The sequence below is a fragment of the Notothenia rossii genome (assembly GCF_949606895.1).
Source record: "Notothenia rossii genome assembly, chromosome: 1".
Classification (NCBI taxonomy): Eukaryota; Metazoa; Chordata; class Actinopteri; order Perciformes; family Nototheniidae; genus Notothenia; species Notothenia rossii.
Window position 1 is genome coordinate 87,555,548 of NC_136912.1, and position 16,096 is coordinate 87,571,643.

At 39.3% G+C, this 16,096-nt stretch overlaps 2 protein-coding genes across 3 annotated transcripts; both read left to right on the forward strand.

Moving 5' to 3' along the window:
* Positions 1-703: 703 nt before the first annotated feature.
* Positions 704-15,525, forward strand: LOC307014307 (serine protease 57-like). Of its 2 annotated transcripts, none has more exons than XM_079642180.1 (5): positions 704-809; positions 902-1,055; positions 14,394-14,523; positions 14,618-14,872; positions 15,240-15,525. In XM_079642180.1, the coding sequence occupies exons 2-5, from the start codon at positions 961-963 to the stop codon at positions 15,390-15,392; spliced, it is 633 nt and encodes a 210-aa protein (XP_079498306.1). In that variant the 5' UTR covers positions 704-809; positions 902-960; the 3' UTR covers positions 15,393-15,525. The 2 variants fall into 2 exon arrangements, with proteins under 2 accessions (XP_079498306.1, XP_079498305.1); XM_079642179.1 differs by lacking the exons at positions 704-809; positions 902-1,055 and adding exons at positions 13,032-13,692; positions 13,785-13,938.
* On the forward strand, positions 9,370-11,894 carry LOC307014228 (granzyme K-like). Its single transcript, XM_079642064.1, has 5 exons — positions 9,370-10,490; positions 10,578-10,722; positions 10,847-10,979; positions 11,263-11,523; positions 11,616-11,894. Exons 1-5 carry the CDS (start codon positions 10,433-10,435, stop codon positions 11,772-11,774), a joined length of 756 nt encoding a protein of 251 aa, XP_079498190.1. The 5' UTR covers positions 9,370-10,432; the 3' UTR covers positions 11,775-11,894.
* Positions 15,526-16,096: the final 571 nt, after the last annotated feature.

Below are 16,096 nucleotides of genomic sequence, written 5' to 3' on the forward strand. Positions count from 1 at the left end.
AAAGAGGAAAGAGAAATAATTCTTTCAACAATTCTCAAGAGTTAAATCTAAGCCCTAATATTAAAATAAGATGTGTAAAAATTCTCAACACACACATACGCTTTTGTCTCTGTCATTTTAATGAATATGGGATCTTACAGTTGCAGTTTGCTGGTCTACCAACCAAATTGCTCATTAAAACACACACACACACACACACACACACACACACACACACACACACACACACACACACACACCACACACACACACACACACACACACACACACACACACACACACACACACACCACACACACACACACACACACACACACACACACACACACACACACACACACACACACACACACACACACACACACACACACACACACACATTCTGACAGAGGCTGCAATGTACCAGGGGTGGAACCAGGAAATGTCATTTCGTAGCTTTTTTTTCAAAATGTCTACCTTTGCTAAACAACTTTGACAGTAAATTGTAATCTTGTACACTGTGACACATATAGCAGTTGTAACCCTTAAAGCGTTGTGGGTCTCAATATGGCGGTTGTCTTTAACACTAAAAGTTTCTTGCATCTATTATGAAAGCCTGTTTTGAACATGCAAGTTACACGTGATTTGTAATCCAACCATCCTTTTATGAATAGCTCAACAGACTGTTAGCAAACACACTGAAGCAATAAAGACCACAAACTAAGTAATGTCTTTACTTCTCTAAAAACTAGACGTTTAGTGGAAGGTGTGGATTTGAGCAGAGACCATGGCAACCAGCTCCCTACTACTGCTGCTCTTCATCTTTAATGGTAAGATGAGGCATACAAATCAGCATTGGCTGCCAACTGAGAGCAATTTGGATAAACACAGGCGATTAATGAATTGTGATTTTGTATTTCAGGGGCTGATGGTTCTTATATTGTTGGAGGAAGAGAAGCTGCCCCTAATTCTTGACCGTACATGGCCTCGCTGCAAGTCCGAGGACGCCACCTCTGTGGGGGGGCCCTGGTGAGAGGGGACTTTGTGCTCACAGCAGCACATTGTGAGATACCCATGTAAGATTACAAAAAACAGTCAGAGATGTTTCTGTTATTTTGTGTTTTTTCATTTCAGGTTAATTTAGTAGAAATATAAACTTACAGGGACATTTAATTTGTCTGACCGAAGTAATTCCCAGTCAATCGCGAGATGTGTCTAAAAATAGAACAACAATATTATGTTTTATCGTTAATGTTTTGGTGACCACCTATTTACTACACTGGGACATAATTTATACATGGAACTACAGTTGGGGGTATTGTTCCCACACGGACATGTTATGTGTTTTCTATATATGTTGTGTGCCCTCCTGACTTCACTCTCTTCTTCCCGGACTGCAACCGGACAACATTTCCTTTTGTACTCCCTAATAAAGTACCCTTTTGCACCTTCATTGCACCGCCTCCGACTCCCTATCTCTCGGCACTACACTGGTGACCCTGACACGTCTCGAGAAGTTTCCGGGACGGACCCGAACACGGCAAAAGGAACTCAAGTTTCTTTCTCGAAATGCCGGGGATTTTTTGGAATTGTCCGTGGCTGCCACCGGCACGCGGACTGAGGCTCGGTGCGCGCCCTGCAGAAGAACTGGGGACGTTGCTCGCCATTCCCACATCAGCCTTCCATCCAACAGGGGGACGATGCACGACCTGCTGGGTCGACCAGCAACCCAATTGCTACCTCGTGGGTTTGTTTCTTCGGGGCGTGCGGCTGCACGTCCCGGCTGCGCTAGCTGACGACGACTAGCGGCTAACCACGAGGGGCTAACAACGGCTAGCAGCTACCCATGGCTGCCAGCTAGCGGCTAACGGCTAGCTGTTAACGGCTGTCTACGTAATCTGTTAACATCTGACTGTTAACAACAATTTTTTCCGGTGCCGGAGAGGAGGTTGTGTGGTGACCACCTATTTACTACACTGGGACATAATTCATACATGGAACTACAGTTGGGGGTATTGTTCCCACACGGACATGTTGTGTGTTTTCTATATATGTTGTGTGCCCTCCTGACTTCACTCTCTTCTTCCCGGACTGCAACCGGACAACATGTCCTTTTCTACTCCCTAATAAAGTACCCTTTTGCACCTTCATTGCACCGCCTCCGACTCCCTATCTCTCGGCACTACAATGTCCTATAACATAATCTTCCTGTGCCACAATAATGCACTTGAACGCATCAAAGTTTTGTGATTGGCCAGCGTGACCCCATGTGTTGGGGCGTGGCTGGTGGGCAGTGAAGTCCCTCCCCTTCCGGGAGCCTCCATGGGACCCCGGAAGCGGAAAATTATACATTGAATCAATGGAGAGAGAAAAGTTATCTTTTGATCCCGTTTGAATTGTGCCACGAATGACACATATGATGTTTGTCAATCTTAAACAATCATTTCCATGTAAAAAAAGTCACAGTTTGTCGTAAAACTGTTGAAATATAAGACTATAAAAAATACGAAACTAGAAAGACTAGAAATCCCAAATCGCACGGCCCGTCTACACTACAGGCATCGAAAAATGCTTTCAACGCTTCGCCCATTCACTTGAATGGGGTGACGTAGAAGATTTGTAATCTTCGCCGAACTGCATTGTGGGGAGCATGGCATGGCTTTGCAAGCATCACGAGCATCTATCGGCATCAAAAGTTGAACAATATTCAACTTTTGAATCAAAATTCCGTTTATGCAAATCCCGCCAGTGCAAGCGCTAGCCAATCAAACCGCGTGCAAGCTGGGAGAGACAGACCACAGTTCATTTCCTCATATTCCAAACGAGATATTACGGTAGCAAGTCACCCGGTTCTTTACGACCAGAACTATTTACCGGGATACAAACCGGAGGAACCAGGCATGGAGGGAGGTGGCAGAGACAGTGGGTGAAACTGGTAGGTTTTTCGCCTGTTTGGAGAGTTTATATCCAGTTTACTTCGTTTTAACATTGCTATTGCTTTGTATGTCGGGGGCGGGAGATTCATGTGATTGGTTGTTGGTCGCGTCGCTCGCAAAAAATCGCCAAGCTTCAGACACGCCCAGCTTCAAGATTTTTTGATGCCTGTAGTGTAGACGGGCCGTTAGTGATGTCATAGGTGATAATGCTCCAAGACTGGTGGTTGCGACTCGCAATTAAAGCAAAGAAGAAGAAGAAGATCTCATAACTGATTTATTCCCTCTAATAAATATAAGAGATTGCTCCAATAAATTCACTTTTACAAGATGCCTGTGTGCTTTGTACCAGGTTGTAATCACAAAAGTGATCATACCACTTGCTCGTTCTATCGCTTCCCGTCTGGTGAAAGGACCAGGACCAAACATATCAGATAATATACATGTTTTGCATGGAACATAGTCAAGTTAGCTACATAGCTAGTAGCGAGCACGTTAGTTAGCATCACATTACATTACTTAGCCTCGTCATTTGTATTAGCCTTAACATGAAGTAAACCAAAATGTTAAACAGTAAGAGTAGTCATGATGGTAAGTATTTTGTGAAACATTTGAAGAGTAACCTATCGCCCCCTCCACCAGGTGCTAAGGGGGCGGGAGGTAGGCTAACGCCACATTAGCATCTGGGATCTTTTCTACTTCATGCTATCTGCACAAATGGTTAACATTGAACATTAAAATATCAGGCAGTTCAGGGAGAGTCGAAGGAAGGCAGGCAGGCAGGCAGCTTTGCATGACATTCTTCTGGACGTGTTTCATTGTGATGATAGTGAGAGTGAGTCAATCTGTTTGTTGGAAAGACAGTAGTTGAGTGATTACTGAGAGAAAATTATTAAAAGAGATAATTATTCAGTGTTGTTACTTTAAAGTGTTGTTACTGACCTTTTTCTCTTTTATTTTCTTTACCTCACCTGTAAATGCTGAGACCCTGAGGAACATGCACACTGGACTGACCTGCTCTGGCAACCTGATTTCCACTGTACGTAATAGTATTTGGTTATGGTCAGAGTTGGGTGTAATAATATTACTTTTGTCGGTAACGGAGTAGTGTAACGCGTTACTTTTATAATTCAGTAATCACACTACAGTTACTAACATTGCCACGACACGCGTTACTTAGTTACTTTTATAAAATAATCACACTCACTGACAGACAAGAGGGGTTTCCGCCGCAGGTTCATACATGTAGGCCTACGTAATCTGCGCAATTTGCGCGTCCACATCTCCACGTGCAGTACTGCATAAACATGGCTGAGTCTTTTCCTCTGTAAACTTCCTCAACGGGGCAGCTCGCTCTCTTTTCTTGATTGCCCTCTCACGGGTGAACAGTTCAATGTCCCGCTTCTTTGTAGGAATTCTGCCATGTCTCCACCACTTTAGTTTGACCATCTCTGTTACTAAGTTATGGAAAACTAAATAAATAAGTAATTAGATACCTTACCGTTACTTCGCTCATAAAGAATGATAAGAATAAGAATAATGCGTCTTGAACTGGTTTCATTAATTAGTGTCTTTACGTTTCACAGACTCGTTAGCTTGTTGTGGTAGGCTGGTAGCCTATTTTATTAAAGAGCAAAACACGGGAGTGTATCTTGTTCTTGTGAACACTAATGTTATCCACAGCATACACAGAGACCACGAAGTTCTTAACGAGAAAACTAGTTGCTAAAACAAAACACGTTAGTGTACCTTGTTAGCTAATGTTAGCTAGCTGACATTAACGTTAAACATTGCACTCATATTACTCACTGAAACCTTGTAAAGCCGGTCCCGCATGCTGGCTCTTACAGAACCGACTAACTCCCCTTTCGTGTATGTACAGCTCTCAACATGCCCAGACTTGTAGTGATTTTCACCTCGTTTTATACTTTTTCGCCTCATTCTGAAAGAAACAGGTGAAATTTGCTAACGTGACGGCCATCTTTGTGATCATATGTGTCATTCGTGGCACAATTCAAACGGGATCGAAAGATTACTTTTCTCTCTCCATTGACTTCAATGTATAATTTTCCGCTTCCGGGGTCCCATGGGTCAGAAGTAGATGGGCGGGACTTCGCCTCTCTATTTCGCTGACGTTGTCCGTGTCAACAGGAGTGACAGTCCGCACACACACAAGACGCAATTATGGCAGAAGCAAAAAAAGCCCAAAATATATCATTTTCCCTCCGAGTGGGAGGATGATTATTTTTGTATCTATTCCAATTCAAAGTCCATCTGTCTCATCTGCAATGCGAGCGTGGCTTTATCGAAGAAGGGTAATTTAGGAGCGGCATTTCAAAAACAGTGCACAAACGCTACGAGACGGTGTAGGTACCATAGATATATAAACACTAGATGACTCACCCGCGCTGCTGGCCAATGGAGACTGACGTTGCCACATGGCCGCCATCTTGCTACAGGCAGTGTTCTCATTCATAACATTATTGTTTACTATTTACAGTTTTTCTCAATCGCTAAACCCACTATTTAGGATCAAAATTCCTTTCATCAAACCAACAGCACAGCCATCGAAACAGTAAACCATTTCTCTACAACAGTATACCATTTATCATTGATATCACACAAAATGCAGATGCTAAGCAGTGTTTTGCATAACAGATCACACAATTCTCTAACTGAAGTTACAATTCTCGACACAAAGATCAAAAATCTTTTGTGTAACTCATGTCTACAAAACAAAAATAATCTTCTCACAGTGGATAACACTTCCTCATAAACTTAGACCATAGCTACATTAATTGACACTTGATGTGCAAAATATTAACACTTGTTATCAGTCAATCACCCCATTGAAAAAGGTAACTCCATGGAATGTACTGTATACCTTACAGTAATGATGTTATATTGAAAACATTTACATGATAGAATTTGCATGACTGTACTTACAGTTTTTCTCAATCGCTAAACCCACTATTTAGAATCAAAATTCCTTTCATCAAACCAACAGCACAGCCATCGAAACAGAAAACCATTTCTCTACAACAGTATACCATTTCTCATTGATATCACACAAAATGCAGATGCTAAGCAGTGTTTTGCAAAACAGATCACACAATTCTCTAACTGAAGTTACAATTCTCTACACAAAGATCAAAAATCTGTTGTGTAACTCATGTCTACAAAACAACAAATAATCTTCTCACAGTGGATAACACTTCCTCATAAACTTAGACCATAGCTACACTAATTGACACTTGATGTGCAAAATATTAACACTTGTTATCAGTCAATCACCCCATTGAAAAAGGTAACTCCATGGAATGTACTGTATACCTTACAGTAATGATGTTACATTGAAAACATTTACATGATAGAATTTGCATGACTGTACTTAAAATATTTTTTTTAATGGTGCCGGTAAAGCTATAATAGTGTTGATATGACTTGCATAGGTCTTTGAGATGTTCATATGGGAACGGTCCTCTGTTTGTTTCATTTTCTTTAGCGAATGATGGAGCTGGAAGGCAATGCATTACCACATGTTTTTGTATATGTGGATGAAGCAGGCTTCAACCTCTCCAAAGTGAGGAGACGTGGGAGGAACCTTATTGGGCAAAGAGCGACAGTCTTTGTTCCAGGCCAAAGGGGAGGAAACATAACATTGTGTGCGGCTATCTCGACACAAGGCGTCCTTGCTCACATCCCTTTAATGGGAGCATATAACACGCAACGTGTCCTTGCCTTCCTGGATGTCCTGTATGACGGACTTGTGCCACCAGAAGAGAGGGATCAAGTGAGGTCGGTTCACGTGGTCATATGGGACAATGTGGCATTCCACCACTCTCGTGACGTGAGGGCATGGTTTGAGGCTCATCCACACATGGCCATGGAGTTCCTCCCTCCATACTCCCCATTTCTAAACCCCATTGAGGAGTTCTTCTCTGCCTGGAGATGGAAGGTTTATGACCATCATCCTCATGACAGAATGCCCCTTTTGGACGCAATGAATGCTGGCTGTCGGGACATCTCTGCGGAATCCTGTCAAGGGTGGTGTCGACACGCAAGGAGATATTTCCCACGCTGCCTTGCAAGGGAAGACATACGCTGTGACGTAGATGAGGCTATGTGGCCAGACAGACGCCAAAGAGCAGATCAGTAAAGTTATATAGATCTCATTCTCTGCTTTACTGCTGATTTACATCATTTACCCATGTTATTTTTTTCCAGTGTATTGCTATTCGTCTTTTGTTTCTGTTACGGTGCTCTTCTGAAAATGAGACAATAAAAACAATGGCATAGTTACAGTAAGACTCTGTTTTTCCTATATGTAAGTTTGTTTCTCCCAACTTGTCAGTTTTCCGTTCAGTTTCCAATATCGATAGCTTGAGGTTTGTGTATTGATGATTGTAGTCAGTATTTAGTGTGCCACTTAGTAATGACTGTTCAAATAGTCTTCTCATGAGCTGACAAATGTTTGTTTTTGGAGAAGGTATCTGGTTTTGGAAGGGGTATTTTTAGTTTTGAGTGCCTTAGAGCACTTTGCAAGAAATGTATATTGTTATGGTAGAATGGGTTATTATGGTGACCGGAGTTTCAGTTATGAAAACACATTTGTCTCATTAGAGGACAATTTGTTCTGTTTCGATCGACTTATTCTTTTTTGTGACCAGTATTTTCAGTTTTGGTCATGTAAGTGCATTTTGCAAAAGATATTCAGAGTTATGGCAAGTGTGTTTCTGTTTAGATGGCTATGCTCTTGTTTTGAAGAAATGAATTTAGATTCTAAAAAGTGGGTTTAGCGATTGAGAAAAACTGTAAAATATTTTTTTAAATGGTGCCGGTAAAGCTATAATAGTGTTGATATGACTTGCATAGCTCTTTGAGATGTTCATATGGGGAGGATTAGCTATAGCTGATCCAACATTTTTACAGTCAGTAATTGTGGTCTTTTCCTTTTTGCACATTGAGAAATGTTTTTTTTTGTATTGGGGTGAATTGAGTACTTCACTTCCATGTAAATGAATTGCTCACAGCTGACATCAATGAATTTCCTATAGTAATTGTAATTAGTGAGAATCCTATAAAAGACCTCCCTCACTTCAGTAAGATGTTTTTCAAGGGTGGTGTCGACACGCAAGGAGATATTTCCCACGCTGCCTTGCAAGGGAAGACATACGCTGTGACGTAGATGAGGCTATGTGGCCAGACAGACGGCAAAGAGCAGATCAGTAAAGCTATATAGATCTCATTCTCTGCTTTACTGCTGATTTACATCATTTACCCATGTTATGTTTTTCCAGTGTATTGCTATTCATCTTTTGTTTCTGTTACGGTGCTCTACTGAAAATGAGACATACAAACAATGACATAGTTACAGTAACACACTGTTTTTCCTATATGTAAGTTTGTTTCTCCCAACTTGTCAGTTTTCCGTTCAGTTTCCAATATCGATAGCTTGAGGTTTGTGTATTGATGATTGTAGTCAGTATTTAGTGTGCCACTTAGTAATGACTATTCAAATAGTCTTCTAATGAGCTGACAAATGTTTGTTTTTGGAGAAGGTATCTGGTTTTGGAAGGGGTATTTTTAGTTTTGAGTGCCTTAGAGCACTTTGCAAGAAATGTATATTGTTATGGTAGAATGGGTTATTATGGTGACCGGAGTTTCAGTTATGAAAACACATTTGTCTCATTAGAGGACAATTTGTTCTGTTTCGATCGACTTATTCTTTTTTGTGACCAGTATTTTCAGTTTTGGTCATGTAAGTGCATTTTGCAAAAGATATTCAGAGTTATGGCAAGTGTGTTTCTGTTTAGATGGCTATGTTCTTGTTTTGAAGAAATGAATTTTGATTCTAAATAGTGGGTTTAGCAATTGAGAAAAACTGTAATAATAATGCATTCTATTTAAAGAGCGCTTATCTAGAAACTCAAAGACACACTGTAGCAGTAACAAAATAAATAAAAAATAATTAAACAGCACACTTAAAACAAATATTACAGATTAAAAGCAGTTCTGAAGAGGTGCTATATAAATAAAGTGTATTATCATTATTATAAATAAATAGAAAAACACTTTTTGCCATTATCTGGAGTACAGTATATCAATTAAGTATAACGTGTGGTGAAGGTTTCAATAGATTAATACAAACATACTATTAAGGTCTAATGATGCTCAGTTACAAAAGTGCTGGTTAGGAATAGGTGTATTTTCAATATGAATAGCTATTTACAGAGAGAGGGGAAAATGCACAAGGGCTTAATGTTCCTCAATATTTCACTGCATGTCAAAATTGGGTTAACAGTCAGAAGTTTCTGTGTGTACGATGAAATAGTGGCTTTAAAATTGTCACAGACTTGGAAACACAAGGTACAAGGCTCAAATGCAGTAAAGTATGCGAAAAGTAATTTATTCCAAAAATAGGATGTACAAATAAGGATCGACAATCTTGACGAGGTGAAAAAGGTTTAAAAAAAGGCAAAAAAGAAAATCGCTCACAAAGTGAGGAACAAAACGTATAAAATATTTCGGGAGCATAAATTAGGCTTGAGACAAAATAACTAGTCGCTGGTACGCTGGTACGCTGACTACTGGCATGGAGACAGGACAAGACGAACTGACACAGGACAAGGGGACACTGGGGAATATAAAACAAGAGGTAACTAGACACAGGTGGAAACAATCAGGGGCGGGGCTGGTGCTGATGAGAGCGGGAGACACACAAAAGGATAGGGAGTCAAGGAACCTGGAATGAAACATAACAGGTGAGTGTCAAAATAAAACAGGAAGTGGAAGACAAGACAAAAAATGACTAAACAAGAACAATGACTAGACTCAACATTTTTGACGGGACACAACAACAATGTGATAGAGGCAACCAAATGTAGGCTTTACAGGCTAAAAGAAAACCCCTAGCAGGTCACTTTTATCCACTTCTACATATGCTTGTGGGAAAGTCCTGGTTACTGGACACAGCCTGCCAGTTTCACTAACGGCAGCAATGTTGCAGGATGCAGGTTTGCCTGTTGGCCGTCCGAAGGGGGCCCGTTCGGGTGGGTAAAGGACGTTAATGCATAACCTTTACTTACAATTTGGTCCAAATCCAGAAAACTCATAAAACAACTTGTATGTAAATAACCCCTTCCATCTCCATGTTAAAGTATTTATTTTGTGCCAATATCAATAGAAATAAAGCTGAACAAATTAAGAAATACATTTGAAATGATACACATGTCAAAACAACTGCATCGCCACAATGACACAGGAAATGATGCAAGTAATAAGTTTATAAAAGATCTTAAATGGATGGGGAGTGACATGGAGGAAGAGGAGGAATTTATAAATGTATGTCCTAACACATAGTATTTACATGATGTATGTTCTTTGCAATGTTGCAAAATAGAATCTCCCGCAAGATGTGGTTGGAAGTGAAGATAAATAGATGGCAATCATATTGTGAAGTTCGAACTCTGCAGTAAAAAGGTTCCACTTGACAGCGGGCTGATCATCCTGTCGCCACGATGCGTGGGCTCTCCAAGTTTCTGCTTCTTTTTCTTCTGGCATGCCAAGATCAAAACGGTAAATTGTTCTTATGACTTTTCTTCATCCTGAAAATGAAATAATAACCAGGTTTAACTCTTTGTTATTTTATTCATATGATTACAGTACTTGGAAGTAAAATCATAAATGGGACAACTGCCGACGATAAGTTGATGAACTATATGGTATCGGTGCAGGAAGACGGTAAACACATATGTGGAGGATTCCTTGTCAGCAAACATTTTGTTGTCACCCATGGGGGGTGTGAATTGTAAGTTACTCCTCCTTTTCTAGCTAATGTTTTGTTGTTTGATGTAAAAAACATGTTTCATTTGTTCTGTGTTGTCAAAACTTTACAAAATACAACAATAACCTCTCACTGATGTCTTTTTCAGTGGTAAAAAAGGAAAAGTAATGGTTGTTCTCGGCACCCACGATCTCAACAAACCTGGCTTTAAAATAAAAGAACAAATTAAATCCACATGCAAACCCCCACCTGGAATTGGGACTGACATCATGCTCATTGAAGTAAGTTTATTCAGCCCAGTAGTCCCTTGGTTTGAAGAAAATTAAACAACTGAGTTTAATTTCAGTGAGGGTAAATGTAAATAAACGGGGGGAAGCAAATAGTATTAAATATTCCTGCTTATAATATTTACACAGCACAACCAAATAACTGTTGATTTACTGTAATGGTAATAACCTTTATTGAAGTGACTCATGTGCTCCAACAAACCAATTTGTACCTGAAATATGATGTAGAGTAAGACTGTGTTTTGAAAAACTGCTTTTTGATTTTATTCGACTCAAGATCTATCCAATAGAACCAGAAAAGCTACCAAAAGAAATTCAGCTTCAAGACCCTGAAACGGATGTAAAAGAAAATGAAAAGTGCCAAGTAGCTGGATGGGGTCCAGTGGATAACAATGACAATAGATCTGTCGATCAGCTCCGTGTGGTGGACGTGACTGTCATCAGCCCAAAGGCTTGCAAAGATCAGATTCCTGGACTTCGTGCCAATGCTATCTGTACAGGTGGACAACCGACAACAGACAATGGAGGATTTTGTAAGGTATGTTTCAGATACATTTGTTTCTTATTCCAAAAGAAGGTATAACATCATGCATAATCTTTTTAACAAATAAAGATATTTCCTTCTCACAGAGTGATGCTGGTGGACCCCTCGTGTGCAAGGGGAAAGCTGTTGGAATTGCGACTGTCAACGACAACTGTTCCTTCCCAGGTTTACCCAACGTCTCCATTGATATCTCAAAATACCGTTCCTGGATCAACGCATGTATTAAAGCGAAGAAATGTTTGTAAAATGTAACAATATTTCAAAAAGCTTTGCTTCAGCACACTTGTATTGTATTTGGTAGAAAAGGGTGTGTCTTAGTCACTGAGTGTTTGCTCTTTAATGCAACATTAAAAATGTTTCTCAAATATCGTTTTCTCTTTCATTCAATTCATTCAATGAAACAGATTGGATTGTGCAGGCAGATATTTATTTATTGAGCTGCTTAGTCAGAGAAGCAGGTCAGCCAAGCCACTCATACAAGGGGATTAACAGATGATTTTTTCACAGAAGAAGTGTGTTAAAAACAATGAAATAAATAATTTAACTTGCGTTTTAACCTAACAGAAAATAAATAAGTTATTTAAAATATTTAAAAAATATATAAATATGATATATATAACATGTTGATGTTCTATATAGCTCACTGAAGCTATATGACCTTAGCAAAACATAGTGAAGGCCCTATGACATCGCTAAGAAGCTATTCCAGGTTCCAAGATATAAATGCCATCCCATTAGACTATAAATAAGATAATGTAATATAATAGATTAAAAATGAAACAGTCCTACTATTGGTAAATCACGTACATTATGGAGAATAACCATTCAGGAAAGAGAAAAGGTTGTAAATGATAGTGTTCCTAATATTATATTATATGTTATTTATTTATTTCCTATTTTCCTAAAAAATGGCAAAGGGCAGCACTTGAAACGCTGTTTGCATACGTGTGTGGCATACAGCAGTATACCAAGAGGATAAGAATCGTTGTATGACACTTTACTTGAAGATATGAGTCTGGTGTCTTCTGACATCAACACTCATATCTGAGGTTGGAAACTGTGGTTACTGAGGTTCAGCTAGTTTGTCACACAAGTCAAAGAAATGTTTGATTAGGCTGTGTCACGCGAGGCAAAAATGAACCATGTCCTCATTAGTTCATCTAAATAATGATGAATAAATACGACCATTTGATAAAAATCAAAACCAAATTCAAAATATTGTAGTATTTGTTTCCTATGGTAACGGTCTTCAACAGGGTACACAACATGGTATTTAAGTCATTATGAGAAATGCAAAATATATTTCTAGTGATCAGTAATCAAAACAGTGATACTTGATTCTTAAAATGGCAGTTTTATATTGACATTTACTCCAGTTTCAACAGGAGAATTTGAAAATATTTTCAACATAACTGAGGAACTCAGTTACATGTTAGAGCGTTTCTGTCTACCATGTGTTGCATTACACTAAAACACATTATGTCTTCAATGAAGCTCTTGTTCACATACATGTGATGTAAACTAGTGAAAAGAGGAAAGAGAAATAATTCTTTCACCAATTTGCAAGAGTTAAATCAAAGCGCTAACATTAAAATAAAACACAAGTTTGTAAGAATTCTCGACACACACACACACACACACACACACACACACACACACACACACACACACACACACACACACACACACACACACACACACACACACACACACACACACACACACACACACACATTCTGACAGAGGCTGCAATGTACCAGGGTTGGAACCAGGAAACGACAATTCGTAGCTTTTTTTTCAAAATGTCTACCTTTGCTAAACAACTTTGACAGTAAATTGTAATCTTGTACACTGTGACACATATAGCAGTTGTAACCCTTAAAGCGTTGTGGGTCTCAATATGGCGGTTGTCTTTAACACTAAAAGTTTCTTGCATCTATTATGAAAGCCTGTTTTGAACATGCAAGTTACACGTGTTTTGTAATCCAACCATCCTTTTACAAAAATCTCAACAGACTGTTAGCAAACACACTGAAGCAATAAAGACCACAAAGTAAGTAATATCTTTACTTCTCTAAAAACTAGACCTTTAGTGGAAGGTGTGGATTTGAGCAGAGACCATGGCAACCAGCTCCCTACTACTGCTGCTCTTCATCTTTAATGGTAAGATGAGGCATACAAATCAGCATTGGCTGCCAACTGAGAGCAATTTGGATAAACACAGGCGATTAATGAATTGTGATTTTGTATTTCAGGGGCTGATGGTTCTTATATTGTTGGAGGAAGAGATGCTGCCCCTAATTCTCGACCGTACATGGCCTCGTTGCAATTCCGAGGACGCCATCTCTGTGGGGGGGCCTTGGTGAGAGGGAACTTTGTGCTCACAGCAGCACATTGTGAGATACCCATGTAAGATTACAAAAAACAGTCAGAGATGTTTCTGTTATTTTGTGTTTTTTCATTTCAGGTTAATTTAGTAGAAATATAAACTTACAGGGACATTTAATTCGTCAGACCAAAGTAATTTATTCCAGCAAACTTTTTTACATATTAAATATTTGTCAAAGTAAGGCTTAGTTACAAGCAGGATATGTTTTTGGGGATGCACTCTTTGATAATGTTTTACTTTAGTGAATACCGTTCTTCTTTAAAGTCAGCAAGGTGATTGTGTACTTAATAAATGAATGGAAAGTGCTGATTTGTAGGACAACTAGAAAACATAAATTCTTCTTAGAAGTGGTCAATTTGTTTTATTTTATGTAATGATATTTTCAATGTTGAAAATAATGTCAATATCAAGAGAGATTATTTGAACTCTTAACATCATATTGAATGCCTATCCATCATTTTATTGTGATTTCTAGACCATATACAGTCGTGCTTGGAGCTAATTCCCTGACCGCTAACGAGCCTACAAAGCAGGAGTTCACTGTAGTTAGATCCATTCCACATCCCAACTATGATGGACATGTTAATGATATTATGCTTTTAAAGGTAAGGATTACATAGTTAGTGAATCAGATTATTAAAGGGAAATTCAGGTTTAGATGTACGTATTTCTTTATCAATTGAATTGTTCTTGTCCCAGCTCAATGGAAGTGCACAACTGACGGACTCCGTGCAGCTAATCTCTCCGAAAAGAGGCAGGCTGAGTACTTCCACTCAGTGCATCACAGCTGGCTGGGGGGATGTAGGGGACAATGGCACCTTACCGAACAGGCTTCAGGAAGTCAACGTAACCACCCTGCCACAGCGGGAGTGTATTAGAAGGTGGAGAACTGTTCCCATCACCAGGAGCATGGTTTGTGGCATTGGAGCCGGTGTCTTTCAAGGCTTCTGCTCGGTAAGAGAATACGCTTAAAAAGCAAACCTTTCAAAGAGTTCGCTTCAATATGTTAAAATAAACCTTACATTTTTTAATACAGTAATATCTTTGTTTTTCGTTTCAAAATGATGCCACTGTAGCGAAGGACATAATTAAGCTTTTGTGGTTAAACACTAGAAACTAATGTGTCTTTTCTGTGATGTTTTATCTTCACATTAACACCGAGGCAGACTCAAAGATAGAAGTCTCTATTTTTCACACCACTTCTACACCGTCTTATTTTATGTTTGCAGTTATTAAGTAAGGCTGAGAACAAAAAATTATCTCAGGATGTTTCATACAAACTACACAATTTGTGAAGGGTCTCTTATCTTTTCTGTTTAAGGGGGATTCAGGTGGTCCGTTGGTGTGTGATGGAGCTGCAGCAGGCGTCGTCTCCTTCTCTGGTCGGAGATGCGGAGACCCCAGGACTCCTGATGTCTACACACGCATTTCAACCTTCAAGGGTTGGATAGCAAGAGTGTTAAAAAAGAATTAGGCAAATTAGGTATAATGGTTATGTGTCAATATGCTTGATGCAAATGTAAGACAACGCTCTTTATAATGAGGTGTCATGTGCCATGCAGTGCTGTGGCTGTTGAGATAAGATAATAAAGGAAGTTTCACCCCCACTGTTGTTGCCTTTTGTTTCTGTTATGCATCATGCCTTTGAATAAGTCAGGAATTTTGTTTTTTCGTCATCAAATTAAAAAAATATACTGGCCTGCAACAAAGTGAAAATGAGTGTAGTCAATCCCACAGCACTACGTTTTGAATTGTCAAACAGTGACACCACCAGGAAATCATGAACTCTGCCATTACAGCTTTAGAAGAAAAACATGTAGTAGGCTACTAAGCAGAATTAGTAGTAATGACAATATATTTTCAGGATATATCATGTTGAATTTGTTAAAAAAAAAAAAAAAGGACTACTGATGTCTACACAGGCATTTCAACCGTCAGGGGTTGGATAGCAAGAGTGTTAAACAAGAATTAGGCAAATATAATGGTTATGTGTTAATATGCTTGACTGGGATGCAAATGTAAGACAACACTCTTTATGATGAGGTATCATGTGCCATGCAGTGCTGTGGCTGTTGAGATAGGATGAAATAAAGGAAGTTTCACCCCCACTGTTGTTGCCTTTTTATGTTATGCATCATGCCTTTGAATAAGTCAGGAATATTGTTTTTTCGTCATCAA

Coding starts and splice junctions, on each gene's coding strand:
- LOC307014307 (XM_079642179.1), top strand. CDS start 13,650: ATGGCAACCAGCTCCCTACTACTGCTGCTCTTCATCTTTAATG. Junction 13,693..13,784: donor GCTGCTCTTCATCTTTAATG/GTAAGATGAGGC, acceptor TTTGTATTTCAG/GGGCTGATGGTTCTTATATT. Junction 14,524..14,617: donor ATGATATTATGCTTTTAAAG/GTAAGGATTACA, acceptor TTCTTGTCCCAG/CTCAATGGAAGTGCACAACT.
- LOC307014228 (XM_079642064.1), top strand. CDS start 10,433: ATGCGTGGGCTCTCCAAGTTTCTGCTTCTTTTTCTTCTGGCATGCCAA. Junction 10,723..10,846: donor ACCCATGGGGGGTGTGAATT/GTAAGTTACTCC, acceptor TGTCTTTTTCAG/TGGTAAAAAAGGAAAAGTAA. Junction 10,980..11,262: donor CTGACATCATGCTCATTGAA/GTAAGTTTATTC, acceptor ATTCGACTCAAG/ATCTATCCAATAGAACCAGA.